The sequence below is a fragment of the Phalacrocorax carbo genome, chromosome 4, assembly GCF_963921805.1.
Source record: "Phalacrocorax carbo chromosome 4, bPhaCar2.1, whole genome shotgun sequence".
NCBI lineage: Eukaryota > Metazoa > Chordata > Aves > Suliformes > Phalacrocoracidae > Phalacrocorax > Phalacrocorax carbo.
The window spans coordinates 57301856-57319153 of NC_087516.1; the positions used below are offsets into that span (position 1 = coordinate 57301856).

A 17298-nucleotide genomic window follows, 5' to 3' on the forward strand; every position below is an offset into this window, starting at 1 on the left:
AGAGAGAGATGGTATTTCTAATATCCAAATGTTTTTTGGGACAGTGAGCATAACAAAGGTGCTACATGTAGCAGGAAAATGGAGATTATCCTTTTTAATTTTCAAGTAAGAGGGCATTCAGAGGAAATTCGGAAAATGTCCAGCCACCTTATATAGGGAAGTTCAGTTATATGATAATATACAAATCTTATCTTCATGACAGTCTGGTTTATGTACACTTTACTGATTTACATGGAAATAAATGTCCATAGATTGAGATGGTAAAAGTGGCACAGTGGATTTGGACCTGCCATTATTTTTTTCCTTGATTTAACATTCTTGTCTAAACATAAATATGCTTCTAATACATAATCGCGAAGAACTCAGGTTTCAGTTGAGAAAAAGTTTATTTACTAATGCATTATTAAAAGTAGACCTGTTGACAGTACCAAGGGACATGGTGACAATTATGAAGTCAAGGATGCTTAGATTAAGGTAGTGTGTATAGTCTCATTAAGACTCAGTGAAATTTTTTCTTAACCTATTAATCCATGTAGGTTTAAATCATAGGGTTTATCAACACTGTAGAAGTTCCAGCATTTTATTATTTGTGTTGCAGAAGGGCACAGGGGCCAAGGGCAATGCTAAAAAATTCTGCTGCTCTTAATAATGTAAGAGTCTATACAAATGGTCTGGGCTGGTTGGTGCCTCAAATAATCCTAGTTATAAATAACTTTTGTTATACAGCTAGCTATATGCATTTTTATATTTCATATTAATAAATTGTTACAGGTTATTGGCTGGCAGCCAGAGCTGCCATGTGTTAGCCAGACGTATGTGTCAGCCCCCTCCAGTTCCCGTTTTAAATTCATTTCTCTTATCTTTCATTTCAGTGAGATCTAAAAAGACATCCAGAAGTCTGGCAATTCCAAGACTTTTTTGATGAGAACATTATGCTGTAATTCATTAGTTTATAGCTGCAAAAAATAAGGTTATAATAGCTGTAGATTTCTCCCATGATACATTTTGAGACTGTTTGTCAAGACACTCTCCCTACAGGAGAATTGGAAGGTAAAACTGAATAACTTTGCACATACAGCTTTGAAAACTTAATAGGAATTGAAGGCATGGGTGTTCTAGTAAGCAAGTTAACTGTTTATGCACACACACAGTTTGAGCAGTTTATAATTATCTTCATTATTTTAGAAATAATTTTCTTATTTCTGCCAACAGGCAATGTCACAATTTAATGACTGACTCACGGGGAAACGATGTAGTCATAACTTAGGCTTTAGTTTACCTTTTTGGATCATCTCTGTAGGAAGCCGAGGCATTAGAATCAGTCCAGATTTTCAGGTTAAGTGGTGAGGCTTGCCTTGGCTCTGGTCTAGTCAGATGAGCTGAGAACCTGATGCTGCAAAGAGCCGGGTTGTGCTGGGTGCCTGAAGGCTGGTGAGGGGTTCTGTGCTAATGTAAATTGTCTCCCTCTCCTCTGAATCCCTCTTTTTCTCCCCAAGCTGCCTATCACTGCTTGTTCTCTCCTAACAGCAGCCATATTGCCTGTGGCACTCCTTCTCCTCCATTCTCCAGCAGTCACATGTGGGTTTAATGTTTTCAGCTCTTTTGGACTGCAAAAATAGCCATATTTGAACCAAACTGACTGGACATAACATGTTTAAATCCTGAACATGTTATAACATGTTCTCATTTTGCTTGCATATTTCTTATGGAGCTGTGAGCCAAAAACCTTCATGTGAATGAGCTGTACTAAGGAACAAATATCCCTCCCTCAAGATATTGTAAATTTATTCAAATGAGTAATATTTGCATATCAAGTAGCGATAATATTTTGTTTTGTACTATGTAGGCAAACTTTTTTGTAGTCAGGTGTCTGTTAAATTGATGAATTGGATGGACTGTACTGTGGGAAGGAGTTACCATCTTGATGTAATATGAAGATGGGATTTAATTCAGGGTTTTTTGTGAAATGAAGACTTGTGGATGCTTAAGTCCCCTTAATAAAAAGCTGAAGTAAGTATCCTTACTTCAGGATACTGAAGGAAGCTGAAGTATCCTTAACTAAAGTCGCTCTCTCCATCTGTTACAGGACCCAAACCTTTAAAATCATCATTTTATATCAGACAAGAATTTAAGGGAAAAAAAGGTTTTCTTTTTGATGCAAGACATCCTCTTTTTCAGCTTCCTCTGGAAGCTTTGCTTAGCAGAGCACTTTTTGTTGTTGTCTGTTTCTGTTTTCTCCCCATGGCATTATAGAAGGCTTTAGAACATTGTACAGTTCTAAAATGGTTCTGATTTACTCTGTCCTGTACTTGATATTGCAGCTGTCCCAAAGAGCACAGCTGTCATCAGACCATTAATTTCATTGCTACATCTTCAAGTCTTTCTCTCTCACCATCTGGTTAACTTGCCTTCCTTAGCTTGGCTGGTCTTGGAGAAACCATTATGCTAGCATAGGTGGTGTTTTCTGAAGACAAATGAGGATAGAGTTCTGACTGTTTGTGTAGTGATCTAAGCAGGGAAGTAAGGTGGTGGGGCTAACCCTCCACTGCAACATACCCCTGGGTGACAAGAGAGGAAGAAATCAACAGAAGCTGATGTAGAAGCCTCTGCACAGAAACTTTAAGTGGAACTGGGATAGTTTGAAAGTTAGTTGTGCTCATTTTGATGTAGGAAATTTTCCTATTCGCAGCTAGGTATTTTTTGCCTTCAGGATCTTTTGGGTTGATCCTGAATGGATTTGGCAGAGCAGAGGAAGTTTGACCCGCAAGGCGATTCTTCTGGGATTCAAAATCACTGCTTGGAAGAAACGTGCAGTTGTTCAAATCACCTATTTCAGAATTTTGTCTTGGCTGCTTATTGATGCAGAGATGCTGCCCCATGATGACTGTGCTAAAAGAAGGCTGTGTTGCTCATCAGTAATTGAAGGCAAAATTAGTCTGCAGTATGTCTTTGAAGAGCACTGTCTTGTATACATTGCATCCAATTTAACTGCTGCAGAGGATTAGAGAAAATTTAGCAAGAAACAAACACGCGCGAGTAGAAATGTGGTTGTGGTTCCAAACACTTCATTTACACACTATTTACAAGCTGAAGCAGTATCAAAATTAGGATTTGCACACAGATAATTTTTCTAGAAATATACTCTTCAACATGATAGTGTTTTTGATACTTCTAAAAATGCAATTAGATTTTTCTTTATTTAGAAGAGGGAAATGCTACTGGACCAAATTACTTTCTTAACTTTTTTTTTTTTCCCCTAGGAGCACATGATCCTTTGCAGATTTGCAGATCAGACAGCTGTTCAGCTTCCACCTGAACGCAGGCTAATTGGTATGAATTTCTGCAGCTGTTGTGTAAACTATCTCAGTAATGTATTTACCTTGATACATAAAGGAAGTGGTAGTACATTTACGAACAGGGCATTAAGTTGCTGTCTTCACCTAACCCTTGAAATATTTGAGTTTCTTCACATTTCACCTCTTGCTGTTCTGAATTATGGTATAGAAGTTCTTTAATTTTTCAGAATTATCAATATGAGATAGAAGGTTTGCATTTTACTGATTTTTGTTGCTTCACTTTTTTTTTCTCCCACCATTCTTGGAAAAGAATGAGGTCTTTGTCAAGTTCACCAAAGTCCTGCTGTTGCCAGTTTATCTTACGTTAAAAGCACAGGCTATTCATAGCAGTGATTTTCAATGTGCACCCTTTGTCCTGCTTGTAATTGCTGGTGATAACTCTTTTAGAAGGGCAAATGTCTAATGCCAGCTGGAAACAGTAAGGCTAAATTGCAAAGGTTGAGCTAGCTTTGGTACAGGCAGGCTTAAGAAGAGACAAACCTGTTTGGCCCACCTCATTATTACGATCATCATAATAATTTTAGAAAAAAACCCAGAAGGTTTTCTGGGATTTTAATAGTGAATAATATTTATAATTTGAAGACTTTGCCAAAAACGCAGTTTGGCTTACCCCTTACCTGGGGTACCAGCCTTCCCATTGTGGGGAAACTTATGTTATAGCTACAGCGGTGCATGACTCAATTTTTACCATTCAGTAGTCAGTTCTGTTTCAGGTTTGTACTTTATTGCCATTCTGAGTAAGAACAGCTGCTTTCTGTTGGGTCATTTCTGTGCAATTAAAGGTGAAAGTAAGTTGATCCCTGAGATTTGACTTTCTTGGTCAGGTGTCATTGATTTCTGAGGAAAAGAAATGCAAGAATCATTAAGATAGTGGGGAATTTCATTACTCAGGACAGCAAAATACAGACCACTTCAAATATTTGGAATAAGCAAAGCCATTTCTTAATTTTGTGCAATATTCTAGTGTTCTTTGACTTAGAAAAGGGTATAACATGCTCCTGTCTGGTATTAATGTTCTGGTGGAAGCTATAAACTAGCTTCCAGGTCAGAAAAGACAGAAGGAGCTGGGAACTCTCAGGATATAACCGTGCATTCTTGGCTTGCAAGAAACACTTAGAAAGTATATTAAAGCAATGTTAGAAAATAATCAAAATGTTTTTAAAGAGCTTCATTTGAGGAATTCAAAGTATTTCCTATACTCACTGCAAAAAAAGAAATTCATACGGATTCTGAGAAAATATCTATTTTATGATAAATTTTTGTTTCCATAAAATTAACTTTTATATGCTTTGCCCTGACAAGAACCAAACATAAATCTTGTTCTTCTCCCTTCCCCCTACATGATTGCTTTTTATGTTTTAAAGAATGTTCTTTTTTTTAAAAAAAAGTTTCATGTAATACTAATCTGCTTCAGTGAAGATCATTCCCATTTCAGTGTTCTGTTTCAGCTTTGAAACTAGTTTTATGAGAATCTTGTTGGGGTACTTTTAAGCTTTGCTTGCAAATAATTGAAGATTGACTCAGATCAGTGTTACTGCCATGGTGAGATTTTTTTTTTTCCTTTAATTTTGTGCAGTGCATGATCAGGTATTGAGAAAACAGTGTGGATTTCATTTAAAGAAAGTATTCCTGAATAGGTGGAGACTTTCTCGTTTCTATTGTAAATGGTAGCAAAATTACTCGTTCTGCTACTTTTTTAATATTTAAGGATTGTATTGTGTATTGTGCTTTAGCAATTTCCACTGAATTTATGCAGCTGCAGTGAAGTGACAAATCATTTTGTTTTATTAAGCCCCTACTGCTCGAAAGTGCAGCATTCTGTCCGTGACTGTCATGGCTGAAACAACGCATTTGTGAAAGGAGTTATCACCAATTTCTGTAGTATCTGTGAACGTAAAAATACACAGTTGAACTCAGTTCCACTACACATCAACTACCTCTTAAATGAGCAAAGCTCTGTTTCCCATTTTCACTGGACATGTGTGTCTTATCCACTATGTGCAGCAGTGGGACCTGAGTGCAAACATGCTGAATGGTTTTGTGAACATAGCTACAGTGCACCTGATTTATTCAGTCTGATCACAGAACTGCTCCCACGTATTTCACACAGTCTTTCCGAGAGCACACGGGGAGCCAGAGCCCAATTGCGACAATCCCAGCTCCCCCTTAGAGTGTACACTTTGAATAATAATGATATTGCTGCTGGTGGCAGGAGTGCGTACATGCCGTTTTGTTCAACCAACCATGGAAGGTGATTTTCTAGGAAACCACAAATGTAGGAGAATAGTGTCACAAGAAGTAATTTACAGCAATCTGTCTTGGTTGGCTATATAAACTGGTCATTTCTCCCTACAACATATAAACCTGTACAAGACTGAGTTGGAAAGATCTTTTTGAGGCCTAACCTTGTTATTGTATCTCTAAATTGTCTCCTACCCAATTACTACCCCTCTCAAATTCCAGGCCACCAACAAAACGGAGTCCAAATGTCATCGTGTTGGTGAAGTCAAAGTAGTGAATTACTTTTTTAACTAAAGAATTCAGCTGAGAAGGAGAAAATATGTTTAGCCATTGGCTCACTGTGGAAAGACAGAACAGATTGGACTAAGTACTGTATTAAAGTGTGATGTGCAGCAGCTCTTCTGAAATACAAAGATACTGAGGGGCATGTTAGTGCTACCTACCCAAAACTTTCACAGGCCTCTAACAGATGCTTACCAGGGCTTGTAATATACAGGCACTCAAGTCCTGTATATATTCAGGGGAGAGAGAGGTAGGCAGATCCAGAGGGTAGTCTGGCACGCCAGACTTCTGTCCTGATGGTAAACAGAATGTGTGCTCCTGTCTCTTGCCTTCATAGAATCATAGAATCATTTAGGTTGGAAAAGACCTCTAGGATCATCAAGTACAACTGTTAACCTAACACTGCCAAGTCCACCACTAAACCATGTCCCTAAGTGCCACATCTACACATCTTTTAAATACCTCCTGGGGTGGCGACTCAGCCACTTCCCTGGGCAGCCTGTTCCAGTGCCTGACCACCCTTTCAGTGAAGAAATTTTTCCCAATATCCCATCTATACCTCTCCTGGTGCAACTTGAAGCCATTTCCTCTTGTCCTATCGCTAGTGACCTGGGAGAAGAGACCAACACCCACCTCACTACAACCTCCTTTCAGGTAGTTGTAGAGAGCAATAAGGTCTCCCCTCAGCCGCCTCTTCTCCAGGCTAAATGCCCCCAGTTACCTCAGCTGCTCCTCATAAGATTTGCTCTCCAGACCCTTCACCAGCTTTGTTGCCCTTCTCTGGACACACTCCAGCAACTTGATGTCCTTCTTGTAGTGAGGGGCCCAAAACTGAACACACTATTCAAGGTGCAGCCTCACCAGTGCCGAGTACAGGGGCATGATCACATCCCTACTCTTGCTGTCCACACTAATCCTAATACAAGCCAGGATGCTGTTGGCCTTCTTGGCCACCTGGGCACACTGCTGGCTCACGTTCAGTGAGCTGTTAACCAGCACTTCCAGGTCGTTTCCCACCAGGCAGCTCTCCAGCCACCCTTCCCCAAGTCCGTAGCGTTGCATGGAGTTGCTGTGACCCAAGTGCAGGACCCGGCACACTCAGCCTTGTTGAACCTCATACAATTGGCCTTGACCCATTGATCCAGCCTATCCAGATCCCCCTGTAGAGCCTTCTTACCGTCAAGCAGATCAACACTCCTGCCCAACTTGGTGTCATCTCAGACCCCAGATATATTTAACTGTACAATGCTGTACAGTGCTCCATAGAAAAGATGCGGGCTTATTGGCTTTGAGTCTGAAGAAGTGTTGTGCCTTTTTTGTAACTTGAGACTGTATGATCATTAGTGATAAAACATTTTATGAAAGTGCTAAATCTTTCTTGCAAGAGATTTTCAAACTGCTGAAAATACAATGTGACAAATCAATTCTGTATTTCAGAACATAATAATCAATTATAATGAGTAAAAATGCAAAGACAAATGGCCCCATCATCTTCATATGGCTGGATCTTAATACCAACTTTGAAGCAGAAAAAAACTTTGAATTTATCTTTTCCATTTTTTCTGCAGGTACATCTGAGATAAGATTAATTTTCATTAGTAGTTTATTATTTTTTCATCAGCAGTTACATTCATATGTCTCAAATCAATTACACTGAATCACTGTTTGGTATTTTAATCTTTTATTGGTATTCAGTAACCAGAAATTTTCAGATTTTAGATGAAAGTACAGGAGGAAAGCAGTTACACTTATAAAGAGAGTAGAAGTTTGGCAATTCAGAGAGCTAAGGGGTAAACTAGGCATTTTGCTTTTATTCCTGTGGCTTTTACATTAATGCATGGATTTTTCTGTAAGTTTTATAAGTTTGTTTCTCCATATATTAAGAGTTAATAATCCTTCTCAAGCTCTTTGCTAAATGAGGGTTACAAGTCACAGATGTGATTTAGAACTGTTAATGAACGTCTATTTGAATTAAAACAGAGTAAGATTTTTAAGTTTTTAAAGTAGATTTAGAACTTAGTTTTTAGATACCTTAATAATGTCTTGTCCTACAGGAATATTGAAGTACACATTTCTGATAATGTTTCTACATTTTTAGAGCTTCCGTACTGTCTTTTGCTCTCGTTTTAGGAAAGCAGTGTATGGGGCTTGTGGATCTGGATCGGGCTTGGGCTGCAGAAGCACATAACTACTCTGTCCAAGTTATATCTATGGAGCCAGAGAGTTGTTCTCCAAAGAACAATATGTTTGTGGGCATCCCTATTTAGAGTGTGAAACTTGCATTTGATTTGAGGTTGGACATAAACCTTCAGCGTGTAATGCATCCAGCAGATACAGGCGTAGCTGGGAACCAGACATCACGCATCTTGAACCCATTGTGCTGGGAAAAGGAAGCAGCAGAAAAAGTCTAAGTGAACTGCATGGAGAGCATCACAAATCGTACTTCTTATGTGCCATTAAGCAACTTTTGGTTCTCTTACTGAGAAGTTTCTGGATCTAACAACTGTGCATGGAATCATCCATCTGCAAAGGTTTAGAAAAATATTGGTTTCATTGAAGGGAAGGTGACTTCCTTTTCAGTAAAGCTGTCTTGGCCACTTCAAAACTGCATTCATGTTCAAAACTGCATTTGTGCTCATAAGCAGAGCAGTTATTAGCCAATAGAGCAGATCATGAGAGGACCAGAAAAGGTCAAATTTATGGTGTTAGTGAAGAAGGTTGTGCAACAGCTGGTGGCTTGATTTGGCGAAAGAATTCCGTGCTACTGTAGGAAGATTATTTTTAATAAAGGTTCATCAGAATACTTCAGGCATCATTCTGCTTATAGAAAAATGTATTCTAACTTATCAATCTTTTTGCAAAGACTTAAAAATTTTCTTTAAATATTACACAAGAATTCTGTAACCAGGCATTTGAAAGTGTTTTTAGTTAAAAAAAGTAAACCCCTACTTATCCATTGACTGGATAAAAGGAGCTAGCGATGATGTTAGCGAATGGATACTTCACTGCCTCCTCTGCTAATTGAAGTGTATTGCTACCCATTCTTAAGAAACTTGCTGTCAGAAGGAAGTTTTAAGGACAGCTGGTGTGCCTATATACAGAATCTTCATTGATTTTTATATTCAGTTTAAAATTTGAACAAAGTTGCAGTTGTGGAACCATTTGGAAAGATCAACCACAGACACGTTACTGTAAAATGAAAATAAATGTTCTTCTGTGCTCTGATTAGTGGGCAATTTTCTGCGCTACTTGAAAATCATCTGTTGTCACTAACACAATTGAAAATAGCTTCTAACGAGACTTTTTTCCTGCATGTTTATGGGTTTGATATGTTTATGGGTTTGATATGTTTATGGGTTTGATATGTTTATGGGTTTGATATGTTTATGGGTTTGATATGTTTATGGATTCTGCCATGGATTAATTTAAATATATCTGAAGTTTGGTCAGTGTGAACATACCTTCAGTGAATGTGGAAAACAGAATTACAAACAACGTAAGTATTGGAGGAAAAAAAAAAAGGATCCTGAAAAATTTTATCCTTCATGAAACTGACATCTCTAAAAGAGCTAAATACTTAGTTTGGGTTTTTTTTTGTTTGGGTTTTGTTTTGTTTTGTTTTTTCATGTGAAGACTGAAGGAAGTGGCACACTTTATTGGAAGCACAATGGTAAGCAACTAGGTATGATTTCTTTAGTAGATTCTTTAGCCTGAGTTCTTTAGTAGGTAATGATGTATTACTTTCTCTGCAACTTTTTATAGTTACGGGAGTAGCTGGAGGTTGGAAGAATATATAGTAAATATAAAATATATGGCAATACCAATAGCTTCCAGGGTTTTCCCTTGTACTTGCCCAAAGAAAACTCAGTTTTTAAGACAGCAGTGTTAAGCCTGAACATTATCCGTGTTAAATTACTTATTTAGAACTCCAGATATTATGTCTGGAGTGAGAAAAAATGTCTCTTCATTACCTTTTTGTGCTGAAGGAAGTACTCATCAACGTGAGACACCTGATGTAAGCTTTGATGCTCTTTATGGTGAGGATTTTCACAATGCTCTGCTCTAGGCAATGGGTACCAATATGAGTTTTTTAATTGTGGTGATGTTGAATATTTGGCATGGTCTGATATTATGCAATAATAAATACCTTTCAGTACAGCAAAAATCTGTGCTGTTACATGCTTCAAAATCTCTACGTCATCTGTCTCAATAGTTGTCTGTCATAGTTTTTGGATCTACCAGAAAATGGAGAAGGAATGAATTTGGGATGTGCTACAGGGAGCATGTCTGCCACCGAATAAAAGATAATGACTTTTTTAACAGGCAAAACCAGTATTTCTTGGAAACAGAGGTGGAGAAGGAGCATTATTTGGAGAAATGGCTGAGAGGTTATTATATACTTAGCATAGTCAAGAGAAGCAGCTGAAGTCACACAAGAATCTGAATTACCAATCTCTGTTTCATTTGGGGTTTTTTAAAGTACATGTTTTCATGTTAATGGTGCAGTTTCACACAGGTGTTGCTTATTTGTGACTTAAGTTATTTTATATCTGCTGCTCCACACAGAACTAGGCTTCACAGAAAGAAAAGCTTTAGAGAAGCAAGAGAGAAAACCTGTAAAACCAGTGTTGTGTTCATACACATCATGACATACCATTTTTCTTGGATAGGCCAACCTATAGAAAGTGAGTTTGTGACGGATGCCCCCCTGAGATCAGGGATATTTTTATGGCATCTTGTAGTATCCATCACTTTGCTTACAGGGTAGTGAGACTGCATCCCATTTTTAATACTGCTTTGTGAGCTTGTCACTGTTGGCATCAGTGGGCTCTTGTTCCTTCTCAGGAGAACAGACTCTACCTCATGTCTAAGAATGGAGTTCACTTACTATGAATAGTAAAGCCTGAACTATACTTGAAGGTAAACTGATGTTGTGTTTATTGAAAACTGAAGAGAAGCAGATGAAAAAAGCATAAAAAGGAAGATATTTTCAACAGCTGATAGAGCTAATTTATCACACTTTGTGCCATATACTTCCCCCTAGAAATGTGAGCTCAATTATATTAATTTTTAGGTGTGTTAATTTGTTACATGTTTCATATACATAAATGGAATAGAATGAATAGAGCCTAGAATTCCCTAAACAAGGTGATTGGACATTGTGGGCGTGGTAAGTGAGCAACTGTTGTTCTTCTAGCAGTTTGTTAAGCAAGAAGCTATCTTCATGTCCAAGATACAGACCTAAATACTATTTGTTTCTTATGTGTCTGGCCGCACCGGGACTAACTGTGCGTTAAAGTTAGTCATTTGTGTGTACATATATCTTTATGTTTGTTCTTTCATTTTTGTCTCTATCATGTTAATTGTCTGCTTCCTCAATCCTATTTCAACAGGTGTTAGTATTGCCATATTTAGGCATGGGTAGTAATAAATAAGGGGCATTCCTAGTAGACACGTTGTGCCCCCTAATTTTTTTGTGGCTTGCTATTAACAACAAAAAAATTGAGATGTTAGTATGACTCTGCTAAACCAATGTATTGATTTTTTAAAAATTAAAATTACATGTCAAAATTACCCGTTGATCGTTCATACAGAGACACATATGAAATGATTCATTCACAGGGCTGCCATAAATTTTAGAATGATGTTTTTGGTTTCTGATTGTTGCATAACTTGTTGCTACCTGGTGGACTTCGTTTGAAAAGGCAGTGATAATAAGCGGAAATGTCTTTTTAAATAGCTGTCTTCCTAGGTCACATGCTATGCCAGCTATTCTCATTGGAAAGAGCAATTGAAAAACACTATATGGTTAAGTATGTACACATACAAGCTTATGAGCTTTAAGTAATCTGCAGTGAAATGGTACACAGCTGATTTTATAATAGGTTTATATGGATATTAGTTTGGCTAGACACCATCAGCTGCAGCTATTTTCTGTCAACATTTTGAGTTAGGATTAGTAATTTACCCTTTCAATGAAAAAATATATATATTTTTAGGGACTTTTGAGCTAGAAAAGCATTGCTTGATAAAAAGGTAACTGAACAGCTGAAGTGTTTCAGCCTTAGTGCTTAGTTGCTTAGCTGTCAGCAGAAAGGAAGGCACATTTTTTTCCTTTAAGCTTATTCAAGTACTGCTTTCAGTGTTTTTGCCTGGAAGCATTGGCCTGTCATATCAAACTCCTGATATACAGTCTGTGTTTTAAGTTCCTGTAATTTTATTACTAATTAAAAAAAAAAAAAGGAAAACCAAGGTATCATATATGCACCTGCCTACATGTCTGGGGTCAAAAATGTTACTCACTTGTCTCTCTAATAAAATGAAGAAAACCTCAGAACTTTCCACACTCAGACTTGCACTTAAACTACCTGGCTATCACGTTTTCAGTTCAGTACCTTGTCCTTAGCAAGTTTCAGCTTATTACAACTACCATTAAAAGAAATTCAGTTTCCTAAATTAATAAGATTATATGCAAACAGCAAAACTGAAACCAAACTAATTTTCTCTTTGCTTGTAGTTTTTATTTACTCAACAAATTAAATGAGTAATGAAGTGTCCTGCTCTGCACTCTTCTCCTCAAAGTGAATTTAAGAAAATACTTGTCTTTTCAAAATTCCCCTGATAAGCCTCATATGTAAGGAAGAGTGTTTGGGATAGTTTTCTAATAAATTAAGTCATTTTCGAGTGAAAACAGAACAGTTTCTAAACTTTGTATGTGCCAAGTGGTATGCTTCCTAATTTGTAAGTCAAAATTATTTACTTAGATGTTTGAATTTTTCGCATACTTTTTTTCCCCCTCCCTCCAAGGTGCGAGTGGAAATGTTCATTTTACAGAAAGTGAGTAATATTTGAGTATTCTTGTTAAATAAGTAACCATTGGTTCTAGAAACGTAATTATTGACCTTTTATATTCTTTTCCCCTTCAGACTATATTTTACTTGATTATTGCTGAACTTTCCTAAGTTTGCACAGCATCAGCTGTGATGGAGCCCTTGAAACATGTTTTCTAAATGATAGTTTTACTAATATTGAATATGGCTACTAATTTTAATCCTAAGCTTTTTTTTTAAAGAAAGGGTTTTCCAGTATTGAGAAATAGGAACCCCTTGTGTGAATTGAAATGTACCTGTATTACTTCAGCAGTTTTACTGTCACATTCCTTGTGATAAATTCATCATTCTTCCTTGAGTGAAAGATTTCCCTTGAGCTTTAAGTATTAGAAGAGCACTTACTTAGGATACACGAGAGTTGAAATCACGGCTGCACTGAGGAGGATGGCAAGCTCTCCGTGTACTGAGGACAATAGGTTTTTATCCGCTGACTTCCAGATACATGAAACAATCACTTTTTAATTATTTTTGTATACTGAGCTCCTTCTATGTTTAGATGTCGTTGTTGTGGGTATTTGAAAAGTTTTAAGTGGGCTTCTATTTTAAAAGCATCCAAGTTAGCTTCAAATGTAAATAGTAATCTCTTTTGGGGGTGTTAAAGTGATCTTTTGAGAGGTTGAGTGAGGCTTGGCTGATAGGATTTGTAATACCATATTGGAGTTGTGACCTCCTGATGAAAAGCTCTTGAACTGTTGTATATATATCTCAGACTTGAACAATGGCAGAAATCTGCAGTTCTCTAGGTTGCTACGGTAGACATGCATGCAGCAGAATGGAATATGGGTATGGAATGCAGGGATAGAACAAAAAAAAAAAATACCTGGGGCGAGCTCTTTGTGCTTTGCCAGAGAGATACGGCCGGTGGTTGCTGAGTGAAGCAGATACGCAAGTGAGACGGGTCACGGCATAGGTAAGTACCAAAGCGTAACAATGCAGCGATAGCCCAGAGAGGCGTACCACCTGTGCCCAGTCCAGCAGGAAACACGCTCACAATGGAGACGTGATTCTTTCAGCACTTCGGGAAGCATTTCATCAGCAGGTTGTAAAATTCTGCACCTGTGTATGGGACAACCCTATCTAAGATGTATTAGACCCCGTTTTATTGGATTCATCATGAAAATCTTGTGAAACTTTCGCACTACCCATGGATCAAAAAGCATAGATAAATCACTTGCAGAGAAGAACCTTTACTGTTTCTAACTTAACAATTCTGAAGGTTGAAAGATGCTGCTGGTGTGGTGACATCATGCTGATGTGATATTTGTTTTCCTTTTTAGATCTGCTGTACCTACACACTTCTCTGCCACCTATGATTTGGTTAGTTCACAGCGAGTACATTGGAGCATAGAAATAACTTGTTGCTGATCATATTACTGCTGATACAGCTTTTTTATTATCCCTTCTTTTCATTGGATGTCTGTTTGAGTTTGGAATCCATTCATCAACACTAGTGCCCAATGTGGGTTCTGTATATTGGTGAGGATTGAGTTACATTTCTCGAAGCTTAGGAAAAAAAAAGAAAAAAATTACTGGTCTGTCTTTCTGCCTTCAGAATGAGTGCAATTAAATGAGTGTAGACTGAGGAGAGTCTTACATAGGTGAGAACTGAAATAATGTCGGTAATTATGTTGTAATATATTTGATCATGAAGTTTGGATAAACTACGACTTGCTAGTTGCAAAAGGATTAGAAATAGATATACAGAAAAGACGTTTGTGCTCCTTAGCTGTGTTCACTTCATATGCCAAAGCCAAAGTCTACTTTCAGAAACTGTTTTTAATATTTTTGTGCACTTTAATCTGTCAAAAACATTAGTTCACATTAAAGTTCTTACACTTTAGTCAGTCCTAAGTAATTGTCATTTTATCTATATGTGCTATTATAGCCTCCCATTTTTCTTGCTTTCCCCTCTCCCAGTGCTAGCTTTCCAACCCAGATCATTACTTTGGGTGTGTTGGAACAGCATTCCATGCATATTTTTAATTGTTAACAGCTTTTTCTGAGCATTAAAGTGTCAATTTAAAATAACATGGCAGTGTACTTAATATGCCCTTTATTCTAATATGTCATTGTTGTAATTTTTAACATTTCTGTTAGTATTTGGTCGCTTTTGCTGCATTTAGTATTGTAACATTTAATTTAACATTAGAATTTGGAGGTGTTCAGAAGGAATGTATTTTTGAATGTATTGAGATAGAGTAGGTTACTGTATTTTGAACTGTTACTGGTACAAGTGTGCTGTAGCTCAAACACCTTCAATTATAGCAATATAATTCTAAGTTATATTCAAGAGAAATGCACTTTTTCAGCCATGGACACAAGAGACAAAGGAAAATGAGCTCCGTTATATGAAAGTAATAGAGAGTAAAAGGTATATCTAAGGTAAACAATGCAACAGTAAATTAATCTGTGCCATGGAACAGAAAACTCCAACGTTAGCTTTCCTTTATCTGCAGCATTGTCTTGATGCCCAGCTTTTGATGTGTTTCTCAGTGCTTTTTCTTTGGATGTTAGTGATTTTTGTTCACCCCCAAACAGTAGCCTGTCAGAGGCCCCGGCATGACTTCAGTTACAGACGTATCATTTCAGAATGATTAGGGATTGAAATGCCATAACAAATATTCCTCAAATGATGTTGCAAGTAAGAAAAAGAAGAGAGAATTTTTGCCATTTTAGAGCTTGCACAGGGAGGTGATAACCTGTTTCTTAAGGAGGCTACAAAGTTAGAAGGAAGTCGTAGACATAGCAGGTTGGAGGGCTTCTAAGAGGCTTTGCTCTGTGATTTTCCCAGGGATGGAAGTGAGGGAGACCTGCATATAGTTCCCTGTGTTGTCCTTGCTGTAAGATTTACCTTTCTGAAATCACTGGGGAATCTCCCCAGGCTTCACAACCTTTCAAAGACAATAAAGAGCAGCCTCATGATGATGCCAGCCAGCTCTCCCTGTACTCTCAGATGTGTCCTGTCCACTGCTGTGGACTTGTATGAGTTAGAGAATGGCATCTAAGTGGGGGAAACAGGTTGTGGCTATGGTATGATGGCAAATGTTAAACATGGAGGAAACAGTTGAGTTTTCTTGCCTAAGAAATGAACAAGTCTAAAATTAACTTCTAATTTACTAATTAAAAAAAAGAAAAGAAAAGAAAAGAAAAGCCACACAGTAACTACTCCACTGAGGAACATCTGATCCTTATCAGATGTTTTAGCCTAATATTGTCAAGACAGCTGGGGTACTTTTGGTGCAGATGTGGAGAGGAGCAGTGGGGTGTAAATATGGAGTGGGAAGGGTGAGTTGAATGGTGAATGGTTGTTTGAGATGCTCCAGCTGTGGAACTCACTCTCTCTAGCAATTTTTGTCTCCCTACCTGCCTGCCCCCATATGTTTGTAGAGAGGTTTTTCACCTGGCATTTCCTGGACTGTGGACCATTTCTGGGTTATCTATGGCTGTTTGAACTGAGAGATGGAAGAGCTACTTACATGGTTTTTGTGACAAGCTGACCTACTATTTGGTTGCATTCAGTCTATATAAAAAATACAAAAGTGGTGGTCTGGGATAATACGACCAACTTAGTGTAGAAGTCTGGGTGTTCCAGTAAGTTTGAAAACTTAAAGGTAAGGGATTGTGTTTACAACATGCATGTTTCTTTGTGGCATCTGTATTTAGCCAGTGGAATTCCCCATGACAAGCTATTGCTGGGCGAGGTTTTAAATCAGGCTTTTAAAGAGAGGTTTTTTAAGTAAGTATAATGAAGTTAGCCATAGTTAAAATAGACAATAGAGAAGGATCATGGCGGATGGAAGCCTCATGTTTTAGAACTCAGGCCAAGAGCTTTGAGCCAACTGCTGTTCATTAAAAACATTGTCGCTCCTTTCTCAGAGGCCTCCAGTCTGGACCACTGTTGGCAACCAGAAGAATCAACGTCCTGATTCACTGTTGCAAATCCCAGACGTCTTCCTTTAATTGAGGTCTGCAGTGGCTGACTTCTTAAAATTAACTTTTATTTTATTCTTCACCTACTAAAAGGCTGTTGAACTGCACAGCTTCTGGTTGTTATGGGGTTTTGTCCAGCTAATGTTATGCTGAAGTAAATGAAAAATAAACTGTAGATTTCTTTCATGAATAGATACCCATTTTCATACCCCTGCTGGGTTACAGTTCCTGAGCTATAATACATATACATGGCCGTGGTTCAATATAAGCTTGAATGATGACATAATGGGCTGGTAATTACTCCTGGTGTATTTTATTGATGCTGCTTTCTTCAAGTAATCACATCAGTTGTAGACTACTCGTGTTGCCCAAGAGGCCAGTAGTTACCGTAGGTGTGTGTAATTTTGCACATTACTTTTGCATGCTTTTAGCTAATTTTGTAGAAATAGCTAATGTTTGGCACCCATGAAGGTTGTTTTTATTCATCTGGCATGTTCCCATGCAAATACCCATTTAATGTGGTCACCAACTATACGAATAGTTAAACAATACTCTAAATGGACATGTTTTCTTTGTTGGGATGATCGCTGACATACTGA

General features: G+C 37.8%; 1 protein-coding gene across 4 annotated transcripts in view; it reads left to right on the forward strand.

The window, feature by feature from the left end:
- GSTCD (glutathione S-transferase C-terminal domain containing) overlaps nt 1–9104 on the forward strand; it is a 75566-nt gene extending 66462 nt beyond the window's left edge. For 3 of the 4 annotated variants that reach the window (XM_064450048.1, XM_064450050.1, XM_064450049.1), the window contains exons 11-12: nt 3261–3330; nt 8010–9104. In XM_064450048.1, coding sequence (XP_064306118.1) covers nt 3261–3330; nt 8010–8146 — 207 coding nt within the window. In that variant the 3' untranslated portion in view covers nt 8147–9104. The remainder of the gene's footprint in view (nt 1–3260; nt 3331–8009) is intronic. The other variant, XM_064450052.1, reaches the window with a different exon arrangement.
- Nucleotides 9105–17298: the final 8194 nt, after the last annotated feature.